Source organism: Xenia sp. Carnegie-2017, unplaced genomic scaffold (genome assembly GCF_021976095.1).
Source record: "Xenia sp. Carnegie-2017 unplaced genomic scaffold, XeniaSp_v1 HiC_scaffold_24, whole genome shotgun sequence".
NCBI lineage: Eukaryota > Metazoa > Cnidaria > Anthozoa > Malacalcyonacea > Xeniidae > Xenia > Xenia sp. Carnegie-2017.
Window position 1 is genome coordinate 9177508 of NW_025813487.1, and position 23421 is coordinate 9200928.

General features: G+C 32.6%; 1 protein-coding gene across 1 annotated transcript; it reads left to right on the forward strand.

The window, feature by feature from the left end:
* Positions 1-3282: 3282 nt before the first annotated feature.
* Positions 3283-23006, forward strand: LOC124452090 (zonadhesin-like). Its single transcript, XM_047002683.1, has 10 exons — positions 3283-3456; positions 4536-4751; positions 5347-5506; positions 18932-19054; positions 20223-20333; positions 20774-20884; positions 21206-21328; positions 21909-22181; positions 22334-22813; positions 22951-23006. Exons 1-10 carry the CDS (start codon positions 3283-3285, stop codon positions 23004-23006), a joined length of 1827 nt encoding a protein of 608 aa, XP_046858639.1.
* Positions 23007-23421: the final 415 nt, after the last annotated feature.

A 23421-nucleotide genomic window follows, 5' to 3' on the forward strand; every position in this document is an offset into this window, starting at 1 on the left:
AAGGAAAGCAAACCTGTTCAAAGGTATGGGAGAAGGGAATAGCATAATTTTGTCTAATGGAAAAATGGGAACTCTGAAAATTTAAGGGGGGGATGTATGTCCAATCATGCATCACCTCCCTTTTTGCCGACGCCACGGACTAATCGCTGTGTGTCTAAACAAAATGTTTTGTTAATTGTATTGAATAAACCATTCATTTTAAAGTAAAACATTTGTAAATGAGCAAATGTTAAACATAGGAAAATGTATTTAAAGGAAAGAAATCTAAACTGAATCTAATTTGTGAAATGTTGATTCATGCAACAAAGTGAACTTCTAAAATTATACTTTGATCATGTTTGTTTAACAGTTTTAAGGTTTACTTTCATTGCAACCTTTACTGTTGTATCTAAGAAAGTTCTTTATTGATCATACGTAAATACATTTGTTAAAAGTTGATGTTTGCCACAAGTATTCATAATTTACGATGGTTCATTCAATAACAAAGGTTTTATGATATGAACTGACTTATGCAAGAATATACATGTATGGAATTTTGGATTAATGAAGGAAAATCCATTCACAGTTTTCCTGAAAATCATGTCTTAATCATTGGCATTCAAATCCTGTCTTAGATAAGATTCTCTATTCCTGAGTAAAACTTGTGAAACTTTATAAGATTTAGCATTAGTCCTTTGGAATTTGACTAATCTCGATGTCATGTACTCTGCATGAGGTTCTTATTTTATTTTATTTCTATGACAATTGTTTTGAATAGTGATGTATACTTAGTTATATAACTAGAATGTTCTACATAGATGTCATTAATGTTTTATTATAATTGTCACAGCTAGGAGATCTTGACTAACTTCATTTTCTGTTCTGTAATTTAGTGTTTATGTAACAAAACTACATTGATAAAAAACTAATGTTACAATAAGGCATGAACTATGATCACCATTTTAACTGATATGTTTGTGGTCGCGTTTATTTTAAACCTTTATCCGTTTGTTGAGTATGTGACATGTAAAGAACTAAAGCAAGCATAGCCCTTTGTTCTCACGGTCGTCTTGTATTTCAAAACGTATTAGAAATTTTGAAAATGAAGCAATATTTAGAATCCTACATTACTGACATAACAAATTAGATAAAGCAGCATTTCGATAAAGCATGACTAAACATGCATGAGAAATCATATCTTAACTTGATATACCAATTTTCTAACTATTGACAATAAGCTGCATGGTAAAGCAAACCTGTTTAAAGGTGGAGAGGTAAACAGCATACTTCCTCTATAAAAAAATGGGAATCTGTGAAAATTTATGGATAGCATTTGTAATCATGCATCACCTCCCTTTTCTCTCCGACGCCACTTTAATTAATCTAGTTGTGTGTCTAACAAAATGTTGTTAATTGTATTGATACAAACCATTCATTTTAGTGCTAAGAACATTTGTAAAATGAGCAAATGTTAAACCAGAAGAATGTATTTATAAAGGGAAAAAGAACGCACCGAATCTATTTTTAGAAATGTTGATCTGAACACAAGTGAACTTCTAAAACTATACTTTGATCATGTTTGTTTAACAGTTTTCGCCTTTGCAACTCCTTTACTGTTGTATCTACAGTGTCTCATTGATCATAAGCAATTATGGAATTTGGTGCATTTTGATTTTGCTTCTATGTATTTATAATTTTAAAATTATTTTATTCAATAACAAGGTATTTTATCTGTATATATAACGTTGTTTATCTCACCCTGTGTTCTGTTTTTGGTATAAAATGTAGCAGACAGGATATAGTTTCTTTCAATTTACCAATTAGTAATGACGACGATTTGGATTTAACAGATCGTCAAAATGACTAAAATTTAAATATATTATGGCCCTATGAAAAATAACTACATCAGCAATGATATATGTACCATTTGCAATACCTCCTCATTTTAAAAATAAAAATAAAAATTTGAATTGGAACAGAATTATCGGCAACATAGTCTTATCAATAAGCAAATATTCGTACAACACAACAAACCGATTTAATATATCTTTTCACCACACCATTGTTTGACAAATAAGATATAATATTCATTTAATAAATCATTTTGATTCAAAATGGCGAAGAACTTATCGTTTTATCATTGAAATTTATGGACATGGCAATTATATTTTTTCTTGTAAGCTTCCTTTGCACGATATTAGCACGTAAACACCAGCACACATAACATGCACTGAGCGTAGGAGAGCAAGAAAAAGGAAAGATAATGATAACTACCGGGCATTTTTATTAAACATTGAGCACAGAGAACGTTTTGTACCAAGGAGAAGTGCCAAAGAAAGGAATGACTTCATTTTATGGCATTTTGACATGAAACTATTTTTTGTTATTTTTCATATGTTATTATTACGGAATGACCTTGAGACTTGACCTTGGGAATGGCCTTGGGACTTCACTTATATTAATAAAAAATACAACACTAAGCAGTTGACTACTGACTACTGTTTGTTCCATGTACTGTAACTTGTCATACCCACATGTACACACTTGTACCTATTTTATGTACCTTGTACATCTGGGGACGGTTGCAAGAAGCCTGGATAGCATTATTCGTCGGATAGTAAATTTTCAAACTTGTAGAAAAGGTGTTTATATTTTCCTTAGGGAAAGAAATTTTGTAATCTTGAAGCAATATTTTATTTCAATGATTACTCAGTTCAAATCACATATTATTCCCTTTTAAGAGATTTTGTAAAGTTCAAAACAATTTCCATCTAATGGATAAAACTATTCTGCCTTCTTGTAACTGGCCCCAGGTTCTCCATTATAATCACAATGAATTTGTACCATGGAGTCTTACCTACTTTTTTTGCAGTGGCAACATGGGTCTGTCTGAGCAGACAAAAAAACTAATGGTTTTAAGTTGATGAGATTAATTGTTGATGTTGGTGGAGAAGCTTTAAGAATAACATTGAGAAACAACTGTCAGGTACTGATTTATTTAATGTTTTAAATAAATACAGAAAATTATAATAAGCTTTTGTCGCTAAAGATAAGCAAATAAAGCAACATCAATGGGATCTACTGTATCCTCCTCCTCCTCCAATATTACCAAATGAAAATAAGTTTGACATTACTTTACTTTGTATTCTCCTGCGTAATATTTGTGGTTTAAAACCACCTCGTGATCCAATATGGACGTCAGTAATGACCCCACTGATCATTCAACTGAAGCAGATATTACCCGTATCAGGTTATTTCGTAATGAACGTTTTGCTCACTTAACTGACACTTCAGTAAGCTCTGATGACTTTGAAAATTTTTGGGGAAATAAGCGAACCATTAGTTAGGTTAGGAATAAGTCAGGATGAAATCGATAGATTGAAAAATGAGTTGCTTGGTAATGAAGAATATGAAAGAATTTTGAGAGAATGGGATAGATTGAAGAGCGATTTAACTGATATTAAAACTGACAGAGAGGTATTAAGAGAACGTTGGATGGTGTAGAGAAAGATTTACAACAGGTAAAAGATAGTGTCACAGTAATTAAAGACGAAGTTCATGAAATACGACATCACCCTCACTTAGGTTCAGAAGAAGATATTTTGACAAAAACCTTGTAAGTTGTAACTTTGAAAGTGAAATTAGGCATCATTATGAAAAATATTTGCATGGAACACGAGAATGGGTTTTGATGAGTTTTAGCTTGGTTCGAAGACGACATTCTCAAAATCGTGCATTTATTTCTGCTGTTGCTGGCATGGTAAAGTCTGTAATTGCAGCTACTTTATGTAAACGTTATCCACAATATTTGACTGCAGTTCATTTCTTTCAACACAACAACAGTTACAATAAAGCCAATGTACTTCTTCAATCTTTAGCGATGCAAGTTAGTCGTAAGTTTCCTGCTTACAAACAACTTCTTGTGAAAAACTTTCAGGTCAACTGAGCCTTTGAATAACATGAATGGAAGGATTATTTTCCTTCTTTTACTGAGTTGTTTTATAATATCTCAGAAGTTCCCAAGCGAATGTTAGTTGTGCTTGATGCTCTTGATGAATGTGGTTATCCAGAAAGAGATGACCTTGCTAATTTGTTGCTAATCACTTACAAACTTCCGCCTTGTTTTCTTTGTAATTACAACAAGACCTAACGAAGTTGCTTTGAATAAGTTCGAAAAATTAAATCCACTGTTCATTAATTGTAGCGATGATCGCAATTTAGAGGATATTAAATTTTTGATTGAAAAAAGAATTGGCTCTACTGACAGCCTATCTGATGTTAAAAACAGTTTGGCAGAAAAAGCTGACGGACTTATGTTGCTTGCATCACTTCTTAGCAGCGAAGTCAAAAATCAGGATTTGTTGAATGCGTCCATACCAAAAGATCTCAATGATTATTACGAAATTTGCTTAACAAGATTAAGTAAAGAATTAGATTCGTTTTATCAGTAACGAAAAGTTTCAGTCAATTTTAAATGTTTGCTGTTGCTAAAGAACCTCTTCCTTGGAAAATGATCGATGACGTTCTTTGTTTGAATTCATCGCATATCACTTAAGGTTAGGAAAATTATCTCTTGTCTGTTTGTTAGCAATGAAAAAGGATGTGTTTCGTTTTTTCACAAATCCTTAAATGATTGGTTGTTGGATGATCGAGAACATGATTACTCAGTAAAACCTTCTTGTGGTCTTCGACTTGTTTTAGAATTTTGTTTAAAATCTTTGGATAACCTCAAAGATGAAGGTGTAAACTATGACATCATCAAAAATGCGTCAGTGAGTTATTCAGTCAAGTATTGGTTGCTTCATTTACTTGATATTTCTGATAATGATTATATCGTTGAATATGTTGGTAAATATCTTGTTGACTTAGAAGTTTTAGTTGCTTCTATTTTGGTTGACTTCGTCGTACTTTGAAAATTTTGAATTATTCAACGCACATGATGTGTACTTTCTTATTTCTGAGGACATTCGATTGTTATTTAATGAAGTTTATTCTAATGACGTACTCTATGCTCTTTGACAATGAAGTAGGTTTTTGCAAAACGTTGCCAACGAAGTCAAAGATCTGTCGTCTCAAGCCACCACAATGCTTCAAACACGTTTCAAAGATTCACCATTCTAGAGTGCAGAGACACGGGTTTTGTAAAGCTCGATTATTACGTTTATATTTAAATTTGATTTCTGTTGATGTTTCACGAAATCATGATTACGTCGTCTGTGGTTATATAGGATTCATCGTGCAACTTTTTTCATTGAGAACAAACAGATGTTTATGGATAAAAAATATTGCTGGTCAGCTTAAGCAATATGAAGAGAAAGAATTTTGCGTTGTCTTTCATCCATTCGAAGATTTGATTTTGCTTCTCAGCTTGATAAGATACTAGATATTAATGGTAAAATTTCCTCCAGTCCGTTCCATTGTGATGATTCTACTTCTAAGTTCTTTACCAACAAATGTTTTTCTAAGGATAAGTACACAATGGTCACTAGTTACAAAGATACTTTGACAGTATGGGACGTTGAGAAAGGTGAGAAGAAACGCAGTATTAGATGTAATAATGTGACCTCACTGTGTTTTCTAATTCTGGAAGATATTTGTGTGTTATTGAGAAAGAAATAGGTTCAAATATTTGATGTAGCGAATAATTATGAAACATTCGTTTACGACGATCATTTACCGTCTGGTTTTTTAAGTGTATTTGTGTTTTGTTCACTGTTGGTCTTCATTCTTGGTGTTGTTGTTGGCATCCTTTTCTAGGATAAACATTTCATTGTAAATCCCACTGGTGAGAAACTTCCTGACTTAAATCTGATCTGCAATTTTCGCCGTATCCTCTTGATCCTTTCGATTACGACAGATCTAGCTTTTCTTTTAAGGGAGCTGAAATGTATATTTTATTTTGAATAACAATGTTCTCTTTTGTTTTAATACGGACTTGACTGTTATCTTTATTCAATACCGCGTGCATGTTTAACTAACAGTTACAGTTTTTATAACGGGAAATTTTGCTCAAATGAAAAATTTCTGTATCGGAGCAATGAAGAAAATTCAAGTGTAATTATATACAATCTCAACACATTTGACTTTGTTGTCAAGGAACGTTTTGTTCGTGACATGGTTGCTGTAGAAAATGGAGTTATTTTGCTTACGGCAAAAAATATTCCTGAGCTTTGGAATAATGATTTGACAAAAATTGTTTATAGTTTCGATGAACTAAAAGGTACAAACAAAATTTTTGAGGTGAGTGATGTATCATTTGCTTGTCAAAAAACTGATTCTTTTGTGTTTTTCAATGTTGAAAACAAGCGAAAAGAAATATCAGTGAATTTTGAAAATTATCGAAATGTGCACGTATTTGCATGTAGCTCTAAGTATCACGTGTTTGCTAAAGTTGAATTTGAGGATCAGATAATTTACTGTATGTGGCATGAAGACAAACTTGTTAATGGTTGGGATGACGTAATTAAGGAGGAAATCGCCAAAGAAATAGACAGATGAAGACATTGAAATTACGTGCGTGATAGTTCTCCTTTATAACTTACGCTGCTTTTTCACCTTCAGCAGATAATTAATAATTTACATGCGTGAGTATGTGAAAGTATTTGACGTTAAAACATACAAATTATTTATAGTTATACTGAGGGTATTTTTGAGTCAAAGTTTTCTTTGTTGATGATAGGTATATAATTAGTGACTTAGATTTGATTGATTTGAAATATTTTAAGATTGTAAATTATTTCTCCGCGTATGAGATATTTCCAAGAACTTTTATTACTGTCGTAAACGCAAACTTGCTTTAATTTTTCTTCCTTAAAGGTCCGGTACAATGCGTAAAAATCATCTTGCCGCGAGAGTAAATTTGATCTTTGATGATAAAGTTTCTCACCATTTTGGATAATGGCTATATTATCTTTAAGAAAATCTTGTTCAGTTTTTATGCATGATCCCTATCATTGTTGATATTTCAAATAATGTCTGTTTGCGTATGATTTCATGAAACGACCTTTGTCCAATTGCATTGTTCTGTACAGAGACTGCAGTGTACGATAATGTCAACGTTGAGAGAGATCATGTTTAAAAGCTGAAGTTAATTAAAGATGAAAATTCAATGACAAAGACAAACCATAACACAAATGATTTCGCGTCTAAGATAATAATATTCCTTGCACAAGAAAATAATTTTATTGACTTTTATCTTATCACAACAAAATCATATTAAAATTGTACAAACTATTGTTAGTTGTTGCACCATAGTTATATTTATATCTACACCATGTAAAACATATAATTTTCATGAAAATGTATTCTTGTAGGATGGTTTTAATATTGCACGTTTTCGATACTCTACACCAGAAACTTATACTAAATCAATAAATGAAGATATATTTATGCTAATGAATGTTCATGAATATTGGTTTTAATAATCTTGCACGTTTATTTCATACATTTTTTACAAACAAGATAATGTTACTAATTAAATCAATACTATCTTGCACTGAAATAATTTCTTAATACTTTTAATTATTGCATTTTGATATACAAAATATCTATGTGTTAAGTTGTTAAGAGAGACAAAGACAGCCCAATTGTTACTTTTATATATATATTTTCATCTTTATCAATTTGAAAACGTAAATTTATAATAAAACAATGGTACCTTTGCTAATTTTTTCAAGAAAACTAAAAATTTGGCTTTTCTCTCACTGACTGTTAAAAGTAAATCGTAAACTCTACAAGAAAATGACTTATGATTGACGTTCATCATCGTGATAAACAATTTAACCATTGTGACTGAACACTCCAAAACCGTATGAACAGGAAAAGTTAACAAAAGTCAAAGAAAGTTTGCAATATAGAGAGACAGAAAACAAACGACAATGTTGCATATGGAAGGATGTTTAATGACAAGTTTAACTTTTAATGAAAAATCGATATCAAGCATTGTTAAAGTTTGAACACTTTACTTTGTGAATCGATACTTTATGGAATTATTTTTAACAACATCAACTCAAACATCAGTGACATACTGCTACTTTGCCAAAGTTTTATGTTTATGGCTTTCTTATAAAATTCCATCGTCTACTCTTAATTCAAACGATAATACAAGAAGGAGAAGCTTTATTTCAGGAAGTGACGTAATGAAAGAAATGACAAATTTATGTACAATGGTTCTTTTTGAATTTATTGTTGTATTCTGTAACGTTACCCAGGTCACGTTTTCATTGAAAAGTGATCTGTTGTCAAAATAGAATGATATGAACTTTTACATTTTTAAAATGGTGAAGCTGGCTGTTCACTTTGTTCACTTTTATAAAACTGAAGTGAAAATTATCATCTCATGTGGACGTTTTGATGTGAACATAACGCAGAAGTAATCATGAGAGTGAATGAAAAGAATTTGATTTACATTGTGGCTATTGAAGATGCTAAAGGGATTTTTTGTTGCATCTATAATTGAAGCTTCTTGATACAAACACACTGTCATCGTGAATATTATAACAGTTGATTGCCTTTGTGCATGCTCTAATATATTTATGTACTTGAATGATACTATAACATTTGTGATATGAATTAAGATCTTAACAGCAACAAGTCATAAAAATTCAAAGCAAACGTCAACTATGGATGGTTGTAGAATGAAAGTGATCAGTTTAGTTCATATAAATGGTCAACAAATCATTCACAACAAAAAGTACCATGTAAGAACTACATCAAGTTATGAGAATGAAAAAATTGGAAAAATTTCAACATCTCTCTTTTTCAAGATGTCATATTTTTAAATCCATTGTTTTATTTTTATGTAGTGAACAATTTTAGATCATTAAATTTATTTCATTTTGTTGTACATATCTACGTATAGTGAATAATATCTTTTATAACATCCTAAACGGACATCTACCGTAAGCAGACATTAGGTCGTGGTCTCTGGATGTCCGTTTACGAGTAGCTTGACTGTATGCAGACTTTTCATTACTGCACTTTTTCTTTACGTTTCTAGATTTTCTTTTTGCTTTTTAAATTTTAAATGCTAAATAAATGAATCCTACATAACTCAACACCATTTTTTAGACTAATAGTAATTTGCCAACTGCCATGTGAAGATTCACTTGTGCTTTAGAAAAGGAGGTGTCTTATCTTGAATTCAAAAATACAAATTTTAAAATTAGCATTCAATAGTTGTATAATAACTTTCACTCACATTCAGCAACATTATTTGTTGGTAACCGTCATCTTGTAAAGGTAAGTTGAAAAATACCCACATTTTATCTAAACAGAACAATTGCTGTTGCATTTTAAAGACTGGTTGGGATTCATTCATTTAGCACTTATAAAAATTATTTAGAGAGAACTTTCTTTTTGCGCAGTGTTTTGTTGAACTTTGTTTTTAACACATATTAACATAGTTTTATTATATTAGTATGTTAATGTAGGAAATAATCGTTGTATAAATATGTTTTTACAAAATTTTACAATATATGTTGATCTATATATAGTGTCTTAAATAATTTTCACATTTGTCCACTACACCAAACCTATTGGGACTTCGGGAAATTAGGCTCACTATTTCCCGAGGAGAGTACATTAAGTTTTGTTATATACGGAAAAATCATAAATTTCGACAATTCAATAAATCAATTGTTACAAATTGTTACAATATATGTGTTGATCTATATATGGTCTTAAATTTACATTTGTCCACAATAACTTCAATTAAATTATAGTGTCTTTGGATGAATTGGTGAAAATTTCGTTGCAAAATGCTAAAGGTGACCACAGCACGGTTGTTTTCCGAGTTTTTTCTTAATCTTTTATTTTTCGTCGCTTAATAAGCTCGAGAAACGTTTTTCAGTTTTCGGTTTAGTGGCTCTTTTATTCGTTATGATATTAAATGAGCGCAACACCTTTTCACTTGTTTTACTGGCAGGAAATTGTGCATTTATTTCAAGTCATGTGACTACTAATGAACCAATCGCCATTACTATACGCAGCACCTATATACAACAATTGTATAAATATAATTGAAATTCATTTGCTGATTTGAATGGTTTGCAGGATTCCAAATCTAAATCAAACGATTTTCATGTACATCATTAGTCTCCCAGAATTTAGTGATCAGATAAAGAATTAAATTTTCAGAATAAGTTGAATTTTATAATACTGTTTTTTGATACATCCTGTATTTGTTTCCTTTTTGGGAACACCCCGTATAATGTATATATGTACGTAAAGCATGATTCACAAGGTGAGATATCATTACAATTACATTTTTTACACGGAATCTTATCATTTTCTCAAATTAAAGTTTTAGAAAACATGTTTTTATGAACCGAACGCATTTAAAACAAAAGATAATGAGGAAACTCCCATTTTTTTAAAAGCGCTGGTGTATGTAAAGTCGACGTTTGAAACAGGCCTTAGATTGAAATTAAAAGATATCACAAAACCATTTCAATCTTGAAGGAAAAGTAACATTTATATTTTTTGATAAACATCCTGAACACCATGTGATTTTTTTATTGTGTCTATAATTAATTAAATTGTATTGTTAGTCCTGATTTCAGGACTTTCGTACTGGTTTCCGAAATGGCACATATGCCATGTTGTTCGTCATGGTATTTAGCCAAAACAGCTATTGAGATACTTTGGTAGAAGTGAAAACAAACTCTAAACGGGTTTTCGACTATAGCACCATACACTAGTTTATATCTTATTTTCATCGTGAAATGTTTGGGTGTCAAGGAGAAGGTCTTCCTTTCAAATTTGCTTCATTTCATAATGGGTTAGCCGTTAGCAGTTAGCATTTGATATACAGACATAAGATTGAGTTTATATGAAATGTAACAAATTTTTCTTAATTTAAATTTACAGGAGAGTTTTTCCAAAATCGACAACCTTTATTCCCATTTCCCGTATGTTTAAAAGTCAGTTAATTTTTCGTGTCATTGGACGTGCGAGCCAAGGCTGTTATACAGCGAAGCGCCCAGGGTGGTATATCGATTACAGCCGAGGCTCTATAAAAGTAGTTGATTAACTTATTGTACGATGGAAGACGTTTTCCCTAAGTAATTATTTCATTATATTTGTGCAAAAAATTGATTCTATATCGAAAGTAATTATAATATAAACACAGTACGTGAAAGCATAAACATAGAGAAGTGTACATTAGGGTTTGAGTCAAAGGAGGATGAATCTTAAAAGGTGTTTGGTTTTCTACTTTATTTAAAATTCATATTTTTGCACGCTGTTTTCTATGATATTTATTTCCATACACTTGTGGTTTATTTGAGCTTGTTGTCTTTTCTTTTGTTATGGATGTGTCTGAGACAGTGGCCAGGTTTGAATTTTTGGAGGTGCAATTTAACATTTCTAGACACGATTGACTCTGAAATGAAGGCTAACAACACAAGATATGGATTCAAACGTAGCGCAAGTTAAATCATTCATCGTAAATGTGAAGCAGTTTAAAGTTGCTTGGAGGATCATTCTCATGGCGTTGTGGAATACAATTGTTTCTATTGCAAATGTAAATTATTTATCAACGTTTTAAAATCCCAACAGTGTTTTGAAAATGTTTTCTGTTTTATGGTTTGTTGTACATGGCTGGCCTGTGTTTCAAGTTCTTTAAGCTGTCGATGACGATGGTCTGTCAACAGGCTGGTGATCAAAGGTTAGTTCATTTATTCCTCCGTTTTAATCGCGTTGTCTAAAGTTTCACCAGCTTTAATACATGACTTAATGTATTACTGATAAGTGTTGAAAGTTAAATTTAGATGCAGGCCGTCCTTACACTAAATTTATCAGGGGAGGGGGTGTGTAATCCGTTCGAACAACTGTCAACGTACTTGTACCGAAATTTACACTATAGGAAAAACCTATACAATTTTCATGATGTATATTTTATTAATTAATATCGCGGTATCTCAAAGTAATCATACATAGTAATCGACCCAGTTCTCTGTACTGTGACACTGTTCATGTAATTTTGTTTATGGTCAAAATATTTTTCTTCAGACTAATCCGTACATCATACTTCTAATCCAAATCTGCAAATCCAACACTTTTCAAAAGGCACCTCACCCCTCCCCACACCCTTCATAATTTTGCTCTGTTTAAATGATATGAAATGGTATAAATGGTATGAAAATTAATAATACAACGTGTGCGCAAATTGATCAAAACCTCAGTTCGTATTATTGTTATATTATAAAAAGATTTGAAAATATTATTCATATTTGACCGATACGTGCAAATCGCGGAGACGTTTGTTAGAATCTCTCGAGCAGATCCCATCATAAACTCGCTTTTATAGCTCGTGAAAAGTGAAAGTGGCTATGCAAACGCTGGGAAAAAATTATTGCCTTTAAGTTGAATGTTGTAACGCGTAAAGGAATTTTCGTTTTAATGATATATTGATAGCCTTTTCATACACAAATGTAATCTTCTTTGACTTTGTGTTGTTCTCTGACGTCATTTGACGTACTATACGTCATCAACTGATGTATGTACAAGAAATCTTAAATGCTTGATGCCCTGAAAGTCGACTCCAGTAGAAAAGTCTGGGTAAAATGAGTCATTACGACATAATTTCTCTTGTAATTGGTGTATGTTGTTGTCGACGTTCAATTTTCATGAAAAAATTTAACAAAGAATAAGTGTAAGATTTTTTAATAAGTAAGCGCTTCACAATTTTGTACTGTTTGTTATGGAGTAACATTTTCAAAATAAAACATACATTGCTGTGGTAATAAAATCAATTAAATTGTTATTGGCATCCGTCGAAAAGTATATCAAGAAATTCTCTAATTTGACCCTCCATTAGTTGAACTCATTAAATTAAATAAATTACACATTGAGTAGCACATGCTACTCAATTTGAAATGTGTATTATTAACTTGCAACGGCAAGTTGCGTGCTGACGTGGGTGCTGAGTAGATGCCCACCTCCGCATGTTGACTGGGTCCTCGAGGGGAACCCTCGACAAGTGCTCAACTAATTATCACATCAGAACTAATAGACTCCTGACGGCTGGCTGCTGTCTTTGGCTCCTGCAACTTCCAGGTTTTAATCCTTTCCTAGTCTTGTGCTTTGTAATTACACTAGCATATTACACTATGTGCTTATTATATGCTTATACTGGTAAAAGTGAAATCCAGGGCTGGGGCGCTTTAGATTTGTACAATTCTTCAAATTGTAAAGGTGCTCAGAAACGACGGTCTGTGTACTACTTCCGACGCTCATACGAACTGGATTTGTTGGTGGGTTTACGCCAAACTGCAAACTTTTGAAAACGGTCTCCAGAGGGAAACTTTTTGGAAACACATCGAATTCGGATATCGTGGATGTACTGTAACCGGAATGATTTAAAACGTTGACGTAATTGATGAAGTATCGTATCTCCCCACGCATCGCTACCCTAACCCAATCCACATTTATCATGTGTTATCCTATGGATTAAGATAGTCATGATTCTTTTAAACTGTGCTTATTTCTTTACATAATTCGACATTTTATAGCCAGCTCATTATCTGTTAAAGCGCATGCTCTGTAAGCAATAATTGTGTTTTAGTGCATCGTTTTCGCGGCTACGAGGACAGACAAAACGCATCATATTCGCATACATGTGGACGCAAAGATTTGAATCCGGACCAACAAATCAGGAAAACGAAGACGGCTCCGATCGAATTATTACTTTAAATCTTGTCTCTTGCTTTAACTCGAATTTTGTTTGAATCAAAAGTTTGTAGAACGAATAAAAACGCAAAATCTGGATTTGTACCAAAAGTATAGTAAAGTGGGACTACGATATCCTCACGAAGGTCATAACTGATGTGCCAACTCGGCTTCATTTATCTTATACATGGTGAGTTATCCAGTGTAATATACAAATCAGTGGTTATAAAATACATATCAGTGGTTTCATTTACATAAATACAGGCTGACACGTTTGCCAACTTTACATTGTTAATTACCCATTTATCGTCTTTTTTTTATAATCTTTGGTCTCACTTACTGCTACTTTGCTGTATGTTTTATCCGATTATGGATCTGTGCATCTGCTAACTGTTGCACAGTTTCTACCAACGTTGTGAATTATTTTATATTTTCCTTTTCGTTATTGAAGCTATGGGAAGTCTGGTCTAATAATAAATTAAATGGCATGCGACCAAGGAGTTAGCCATTGCTGCTGCTCTAAATTGATGAGGAGTAGCTTTCCGAGACACACTGTCGTTATCCGCTTGGTCGTTACGATGAAAACGACACGATAAATGATAATAAACACACTATCACTAGCGCAACAGGCAAAGTTACTTGATTTTAAGACGTACCCAGTCCCCTAGAGAGAATTCTGTAGCGGGAAATACGAATTTCATGGGTCATTCCAATATGGCGTCGAACCCAGTGAACAGTACAACAATTGCCAACTCACAATATACATGCTTAAGATCAGTGGCTAATTAGGTTAAGATTTAAAAGGCTTCGCGTGTATCCTCTACGTGGACTGTTGATAGATAGATAGATAGACACTTACCGCCAGGCAAAGCTGATTTCCATGAACGTGTGCAAAATGAAAATTGCAATAGAATAGTGAACTATTACATTTATGATACACAAGCACCAAAATGTACATTAAAATGAAGCAGCTAGGTTAGAAAGCCATTTACAATTAGTTGAGTACATAATTTGACTTGGGAAAGGGGAAGGATTTTTCTTTTGAATGGTCGCTAGAGAACTAATTTTTTAAGTTCATTTGGCAATGAGAGTTCCAGACTTGTGGCTTCCATTAAATGCGAGAGGCTTTTCATGCTATTGCCTGTGGCTGAGATAAGCAAAACCATTTGTTGATAATCAGTTGATTCCGCTTTTGAAACTGAATAAACTAGTAAGTGATTTTGGACCCATGTTGTTGAATTTGAACATGAGTTTTGTTTTACTTTTTGCCTTTATCAAGAGACTCACTCTAAAGCCTCAAAGCAATTTCGTGATCAACATTACTCATGTTTGCGATGATTCTGTACTGATTTTGAAGTTTTGTAAGCGTTTGAATTGAGTTTTCGCATTGAAAACGTCCCAAACTTCACAGCAGGCAAAGTAAGCGATGGTTAAGCGTTGTAAATGAAAGAAGAGTGTCTTTGTATGGCAGTCTTAGCCCGACGAAGAGCTGATATCCCTGAGGCAATCATCTTACAAATATTGTCAGCATTTTTCTTCCACGACAACTGCTGATCGATGCCCAAGAGACTTAGAATCAAACTTGTTTTATTGTTTTGTTTTCTATCGCAATGTTTGCTGTTGATTTGCCATACTTTTGATAATTTGTTTAGAGCCAATCAACATGGGATTCAGTCTTTGCAACATTTAGGCTTAGTTTATATTAGCAATCAATCACCTTTCTTAGGCATTCCAAATTGAAATTCATTGCAGCTTCAACTTGAGTGAAGGAGTTTCGTTGCTGTTAAATTTGTATCATTGCAAAACAATCTGGGTTCTTGCTTTTTGTAAGCATTGAGGTAGACTGGCTAATGGCACAAAAAGAGTAGTTGTCCTAGAATAGAACCTTGTGGTACACCACACTTGGACCAACTATTCAGATGAAATTGTTCCATTTTATTCGATATAACTGAGTACGGTTGGTCAAGTAACATGCTATTAAATACAAAGCGTCTTCTTTATGCCATAGTGTTCAAGCTTGCTTGATAATATTTCATGACTAACAGTACCAAAAGTTTTAAGTCAATAGGATACCACTAGGTTGGAATAATTTTGTCAATATTCATATACTCCAGGGCGGATCTAGAGTATGCTTCAAAATCGTCGATAGCGCGACTGATGCTTGAATTCAAAATTACCTATTCATATTAATTAAAAATTCACACTATTCTTATTTTCTTAATGCATTACTTCGTGATAAAAATCCAGCTTTATTTATTATTGAAACTAATGACTAATCCAATGAATATCCTGTTGGTAAACTGTGATCCGTTGGACTTTAATTGACCTGGAATAAATCGATCGATAAGCGGGGTGGCTTCTCGTCGACGGATAAAGGAGTCTATGAACGTCAAAAACGCTTATTTTATTACTGAAAAATGGTAGATCAGTGACAGTCTGGAATGGTCTCGACTGATAATAAGGGTGGCGGACGTATATGAATGAATCTGCTATCTTACAATTGGTTCATTTGAATTTTTGCTTTATTGTGATTGGTTTGACGATTTTGACTGATAGCCGCCAAACGAACTCAACATGTCAAGCTCACTGTCTGAGTTGAATGTTTGATCGTTTTATAGTAATTTTTATAAGCATGGCAGAAACTAAACTACAATCAGATGGAATTTATGGAAATCTTTTACAAATTCATATATTGACATGAATGCTGCTGTCCAAAATGTGAATTTTTCATGAGGGGTGGGTACCCTATGGATAAATTTTAAATGCTTGGCAAAGACGATCTCGCGAGCGACATTTCAGTCATTGATGTTCAAAAAGAAAGCCACATTGTTTTGAGTTTTATCAGCAGGAAATTTACATCCAAATCGTAAGCATGACACCAGCGTATGCATGAATGCAATATATCAAAGTCAATTATGCGAGTGTGTGATGCGATTTATGTCAATATGGCGTATGGTAAGCAGATCGATGCTTCTAAAATTGTTGTTGGATTTGAAGGACTTTAGCTATGATTTCTTTAGTGCTTGATAACGTGGCCGTTATATCGGCAGAATGAACTACATCTGCAAATATATTTCAATGGACAAAAATCTGTAGCCATAAGGCGCCAAATTTACTTTATCATAAACAAATGTTTGGGGTTTTTTTGATTATGATCATTGATCATTCAATCATTGACAGTTATACTACATATGTTTAAGATTTGGAGAAAACTAACATTGATTACAAGAGAACGTTTACTATAACTCTTGGGATTTTGAGTCTTCTGATCCATGAAGCTTTTATTTTGACAATTTGACTGAAATGTATTAAACCTGAGTATTTTACATACATGGAATGTCGTCCATGTCACATATTGTCAAATTTCTAACTGAACACCTCATGTGTAGATGTCAATGTGCTGATCTAAAGTAAAAATGTCTTCTATGTATGCAGATAAACCTTGAAATTTGGCAAAAAGCAGTATTTTCATGATCACTAGGTAATTTTCTGATGATCATTATAATTTCTAAATTCAAATTAATTTTGATTTACATTTAAAACAAGCTTTGATCATATGAAAAGATATTTATTACCAGTAAGCATGACACATGAACCAATTTTAACATTCATGGAATTATATAATTAAAGACATGTTATTACATTCTTATTTGTATTTGCAAATACATATACTAGTGATTATATAGCACACCTTGCATATAATTTCAGGAGATAATAGTCTAGTGAAATGCCTAAGAAATATTTATTGTTTGTCTTAACTGCAATTTGCACTCTGATAATTTTGCTTTGTTCTGGCAGAAAAAAATTTTGAGTTTTTCTCAAAAAGGTGAATTCAAGCATCTCTGTGCACGATGTGGAAATCGTTGCAATAAATGCTATGGTTTAAAGTCTGAGCTTTCTATATCTATGAACTGTCACTTGTAGTACCAAATTTCTAACTTCTAACTAAACTCATTACATAGAGGTTTGAATGGGGAATTTATAAATGGGCGCCTGACAACCTTTGCAGAAATTTTAAAGACTATATCTTGTTTTGAATAGCATTATTGTAAAATAAATTTTACGTTCCTAGATTAATGCAATGAGCTTCAAGGCATTTAAGAGACAATGAGCCAAATATTTGCAAGGCAAAACATTCAAGTATTGTTCACTTCATTTATTTATTTTTTGAAAAACGTAAGCAAATGTATTGTTGTTTTTACGCAAAAATCGATGCCCACAAATTCACATTTTGTATTCTTTAAAACGAAAATGGCATTTCTTGCAGGCTCTGTAAATTCAAAATTTCTCAGGAGAATTCTCAAAATTTCTGTACAGCACCTTCGAAGTTTTATGACCAAATACCACTTGAATAGATTTGTCAATATTCATATACCAGCTATTGGTACAGTCCAGTAAGGCGTAGCTGTTGAGTGATGTTTTCGAAGCCAAACTGAGAGTCACTTAATAGGTGAAATTTATTCAAATAATCATAAAGTTGGTTGTATAAAATCCTTTCCTTAATTTTGCTGATTGATGGCAAAACAGAGATTGGTCTCAGTTGGTAGGCAAATTCTTTTGCCCATTTGCAAATAAAGGAATTAGTCTTGCAATTTTCCATTCATTAGGAAAGTGCATAATGTAATGGAAAGCTGTATATGATCTGCGTCATTCAGATACAAATCATCTCTAGTACCAGTTCCATATCAAAGTTATTTGACTTTAAAATGTGAAAATCACAGAGTGATTTTTAGCATGCAAAACATCTTAAACCTATCCTTGTGCAAGGAACAAGGTAAATATAACAATTCAATGTTTGTACCAGATATCGAGCTTAAAACAGCCTTATAAAGGCGCTATATTTTAAGATCAATCACAGAGTTAAAAAAGTCAATTTTTGTCACTCGGTTATCAATGGAGGCAATCATGAGTGGTTTCAAAGATGGCAGCCAAAATAACATTTCAATTATTTTATAGTTCGATGGTTCAAAGTCATGACTTCATCTAAAACTTGCGTTCTCCTTAGACCCCTGAGTTTAGTGATAGCAGTTTTGAACACTCTAAAAAATTTCAAAATTGCATAATAAAATTTTCAAGAGAAGATTTAGTGTTAAAGTAAATATTGCAGCTCAAATATTTCAATTCAGGGCTGTGATAGTGAACGTTTATGTGAGGGAAAATGGTGACGTTAAGGAAATGCAAAGATTTTTACCGATTTTAATAAAAGTATAATACTATCTGATCTTTTTTCTCGATTAATAAGCAGGATAGTAAAACTAACTGTTTGTGTATTTCTTTAAAGATATCAATGAATGTACCCTGTCTACCCATAACTGTCACAAGAAAGCAACCTGTACCAATAAAATAGGATCATTTTCATGTAAATGTAATATTGGTTATTCGGGAAATAGAATTCTTTGCAAAGGTTAGTATTTTAAAGTCAGCCTTCCACAATGGTCTATTCATTTGATAGAATCGCAACAAAAGGCGAATTGTGAAAGTTAATCACAAGCCAAGTTTAATTTGCATTGAATTATTACAATGGCATTGCTGGTGTTTTAAAGTCATCTTTTGGCAAAACTCCATTGATTTGAAACAGTCTACGTATTGTAAATATATTTATTGTTGTTATAAGTGTTGATGAATGTTCTCTTTCATTTGACAATTGTCATCCAAAGTTAAACTCGTCATCTAACCATAATTATTACAGTTTGAAACGTTTCCTGCCTAAAATTGTTGAAATTTGCGCAAATTTCTATGTGATTAAGCTTTTCAAATAAAAATCAAGTAGGCAAGTGATACAATGCATTTTCACACCGACCAATACAGATATGACGTAAATTGAATTGCCCTGGTTTGCAAAAGGTTAAAAATAGTAAAGGCAAGAAACCTGAAGAAAACAATGTTTTAATGAAATTTTAAAGTAAAATAAATTTTAATAAGTTTTAAAAGCATTATAAATATGATCCAATAATATTTTATATATAACTTGTGCACGATGTAACCAGATTTTTAGTGGTTTTCTATCAAACTGTTAAGCTAATTTTACTTAATGTGCAAAGTTTTACAAGATTTTGATTTCTATTAATTTTCCTGATTTTATGAAGCATGTGATAGCGTAATTAGATCTAAGCCACGTTAGCAGTAGCAAAGCCAACCCATTTTTCGCCATCAATAACAAACGTGAATGGGATAATGATTATATAGATAGTAGGAGTTTAGTTACTGTGTTACGTTAATTTGTTTGTCTCGTTATTATATCATCATTTGAAGCAAATAGCGGCATGTTGGTCTAAATAATTGTCTTAGAAAATCAGGGTTTCATTTAGTACATCTTTCGTTCCTGGCTGTGATAATTAAGGATCAAACTCTTTGATAGCTGTACACTTAACTGTAATTTTTCTCTTCATCACAAACTTAAGGCAGTTGGCTAAAGTGCATGGGCACCTCTTGTGAGATGAAAGCAGAGGTCTAGAGCTACAAATTTTTTTGTAATCTCTTCAAAAAAGTAGGCATATTAGAGATTTATCACAATTAAGGCGGCTTTCTTCTCGACTATAATTATTTGCCCTAACCTGATAATCTTTTTATAGAGATAAAACCGTGCCAGCCAAATCCTTGTAAAAACAAGGGTATATGTACGAAAAAAGGATATACATTCTCGTGTAAATGTGCTGATGGTTTTAAAGGCAAAACCTGTGAAGGTTTGCACATTTATGACTTCTTTTTTTATAATATATAACAAAAATGCTCTGACATGTGTATGAAAGATCTTATACTGCCATTACTACGTAATCAAACATTAAGTGTTATGCTCGTTTTGTATTTGCTTGATCTTGCAAAGATTTCAAAGTGCTAAAGTTTTTGAGGTGATCACGAAACGTCAGTGCTAAATATTGTGGATTGTTAACAGCATACTTATGCTGAAGTATATTAATGATTAACTTTTTCCATGAAAGTATGTGGTTCGAATTCTAAATTTTTTTAAAAAATCAGTTTTATTTTTGAAAAAAAATTCAACAATACTTTGATAGACTTCCACTACTGCTGTTCATGATATTTAGGAAAATTAAGTCCACCATCATGCTTGGGATTAAACGAATCAATTGATTTGCTTTTCTTCCAAAAATATTTTTCATTTTAGTTGGAGTTTGTGATCATTCACCTTGCAAAAATGGTGCCCAATGTCTTTTTGAAGGCAATTCATACAAATGTAACTGTCCTCCTAACTTCGTTGGATTTCACTGTGAAAAGGGTAAATATTTGAAGTCATGACGTGTTATGAGACTTTGAATAAAAGTTGCTTTATCTCAAGAGTTCTGACCACAAGTCAATAAATATTGAAAACAATATGCAAACATGCGATGCACAGCTCATATAGCTTAAAATGAAGATATACCATAGTATTATGTGAAACTGAAAGCAAGGACTTTAGTACAATAATTATGAATGTTTTTTAATCTAGTAGGTTTACTTTATTTACACGAAAAAAAATTCTTCAGAACGTTAGTTCTATGTTACTATTATTTTTACTAGTGATTAAAAGTTCTGAAGTATATTATTATGCTTTTTTAAGAGCTTCCAACTCCTTGCAAGCCAAATCCATGCAAAAATGGTGGACAATGCAACGTATTTGGCAACAGTTACACCTGTAAATGCAAGCCTAAGTTTGGCGGTAACAACTGTGAACATTCTGAAAGTAAGTATAAAGAAAAAAGTGATTTCCTTCTTATCTGATTTCAATAGCTTCAAGTGAATCTGTTAGTTCAAATTATTTTCTTAACATTGGTTACCATGAATCAGATCTAAGCAGCACTCATTTTAAAGTTATCATTTGGATCGTTCCATTGATGTAATAAATCAATTTTGTTTCGCTCTATTGTCTATTTTGTTATTTGTTGATGCTGCTGAAATTTATAAAATAAACACATTAATATGTGTGCGAAGATAAGTCATTGGTCGTCTTTGCATTAGACTGTGCAAACCAATCTTAGCTGAACCAATCAACTCAATCAATCAATCAATACCAATTTAAAATTTTACGGAGTTAGATATAATTACACATGAAATAAACTATAGATACACAGGGTAGTTTTGACAAATTAAAGCCAGGCTCCAAAATGTGGAAACATGCGAATTTTGTCATTTGAATGAAATTTAATCGGAATAAAACAATACTCATTCCACCACAATTTATCCATCATACCAATTTATTTTTTACTTTAGAAGAGATCAGAGTTTTTTTTTTTCAAAAAGATGATCTTTTTCCCTTTACTTAGCGTCATGTTATGCTTCTGGTGATCCTCATTACACCTCATTTGATGGCAAAAGATTCGATTTCATGGGAGACTGTGAATACGTGTTTGCAAAAGACTGTAGCAAAGACAAACTTTTTGAAGTCCGTACTAAAAACGTCATTTGTGGAAAGAGTGCTACCTGTACAGAATATGTCAGCATCATTATAGCTGGAAACTCAATTTTGATGACACGTCAGCGTGGTACAGCAGTTGTAAATAGGGTTAGGCTGTCAAAGTTCCCAATAATCCGTCCCGGTATGAGTTTTAACGTTATTTTATTCGTATTTGTTCATACGTCTTGACGCTGAGTGAATTAATGCTCATGATGGAGCTTATGAGTAGAACGGAATGGATAAAAAACATTGGTTTATTTTTTAATGCTTTAAATATTAATGTCTTTATTTAAGGATTCGAAATCACCAATCCCAGTAGGAGTTCGCTGATTGTTAAAACTCACATCGGAGTATCAGTGAGTTGGAACTTTTGGATGAATGTAAAGGTCACAGTTTCTGGTAAATACAAGGGAAAGTTATGCAACACATCTCTATGTGGCAACAACAATGGTGATAAAAATGACGACATTCACTACAGGAGAAAATGTGCTCCACCACCAGCAGTATGTATTCCTGATTCCAAAAAGAAAGCAGCGATGAATAAATGTCACTTGATGAGCGATACTAGCTCTCCGTTCTACCGTGCATGTAATCGATTTAGTAGCGCGGAAAATTTGATCAGTAATTGCAAATATGACGCATATCGTTGCATCGATCCAATGAAATGTGTTTGTAACGCTTTTGCTGCTTACAGCAAACTTTGTGTTGAATATGGTGGTGTTCTTGACTGGAGATTCAATGGAACTTATTTGTATCCAAAACTCAAAGAATGTGGTAAGGATAACTCAATAAACTTGCATTTTTTTCTTCTTTATTTTTCTTATTATGATACAAAGCATCAATTTAGCTTTTTAAAAATCAATCAATCAGTCATAAATCATAAATCAATATGTTTTGTTTTTTCAATGCAGAACAAACATGCAGCAGCAAAGAAGAAATTTTCACAGAATGTGGATCTGCTTGTTAAAACATGTCGTGATATATCACGTGGTCTAAACTGCAGTGAAACCTGCATTCCCGGTTGTTATTGTCCCAAAGGATCTTACTTGGATGACAAGAATCATTGTGTTCCTGTGAAGAAATGCCCATGTTTCTTTGAAGGAAAGTATTATAAAGCTGCGAAAATGTCAAAGTTGGACGATGTAAAACATGGTAGATATTTTTTATTTTGATAAGAATGTTACATCACTGTATTATATCTATTTTTATTTTTCTTCAGTACGTGTAATATGGGAGCTATGGCTTGTGTCAAAGATCGAAAATGCTCCACTAATGGTAAGAATAACATTAGCTTTTTAAAACTTAACATTTCAAGCATTGCAAACGCAAAATGCATTGTCTAAAGGTATACATTTGTTGTAAAATTTGATGTAAATAATTCA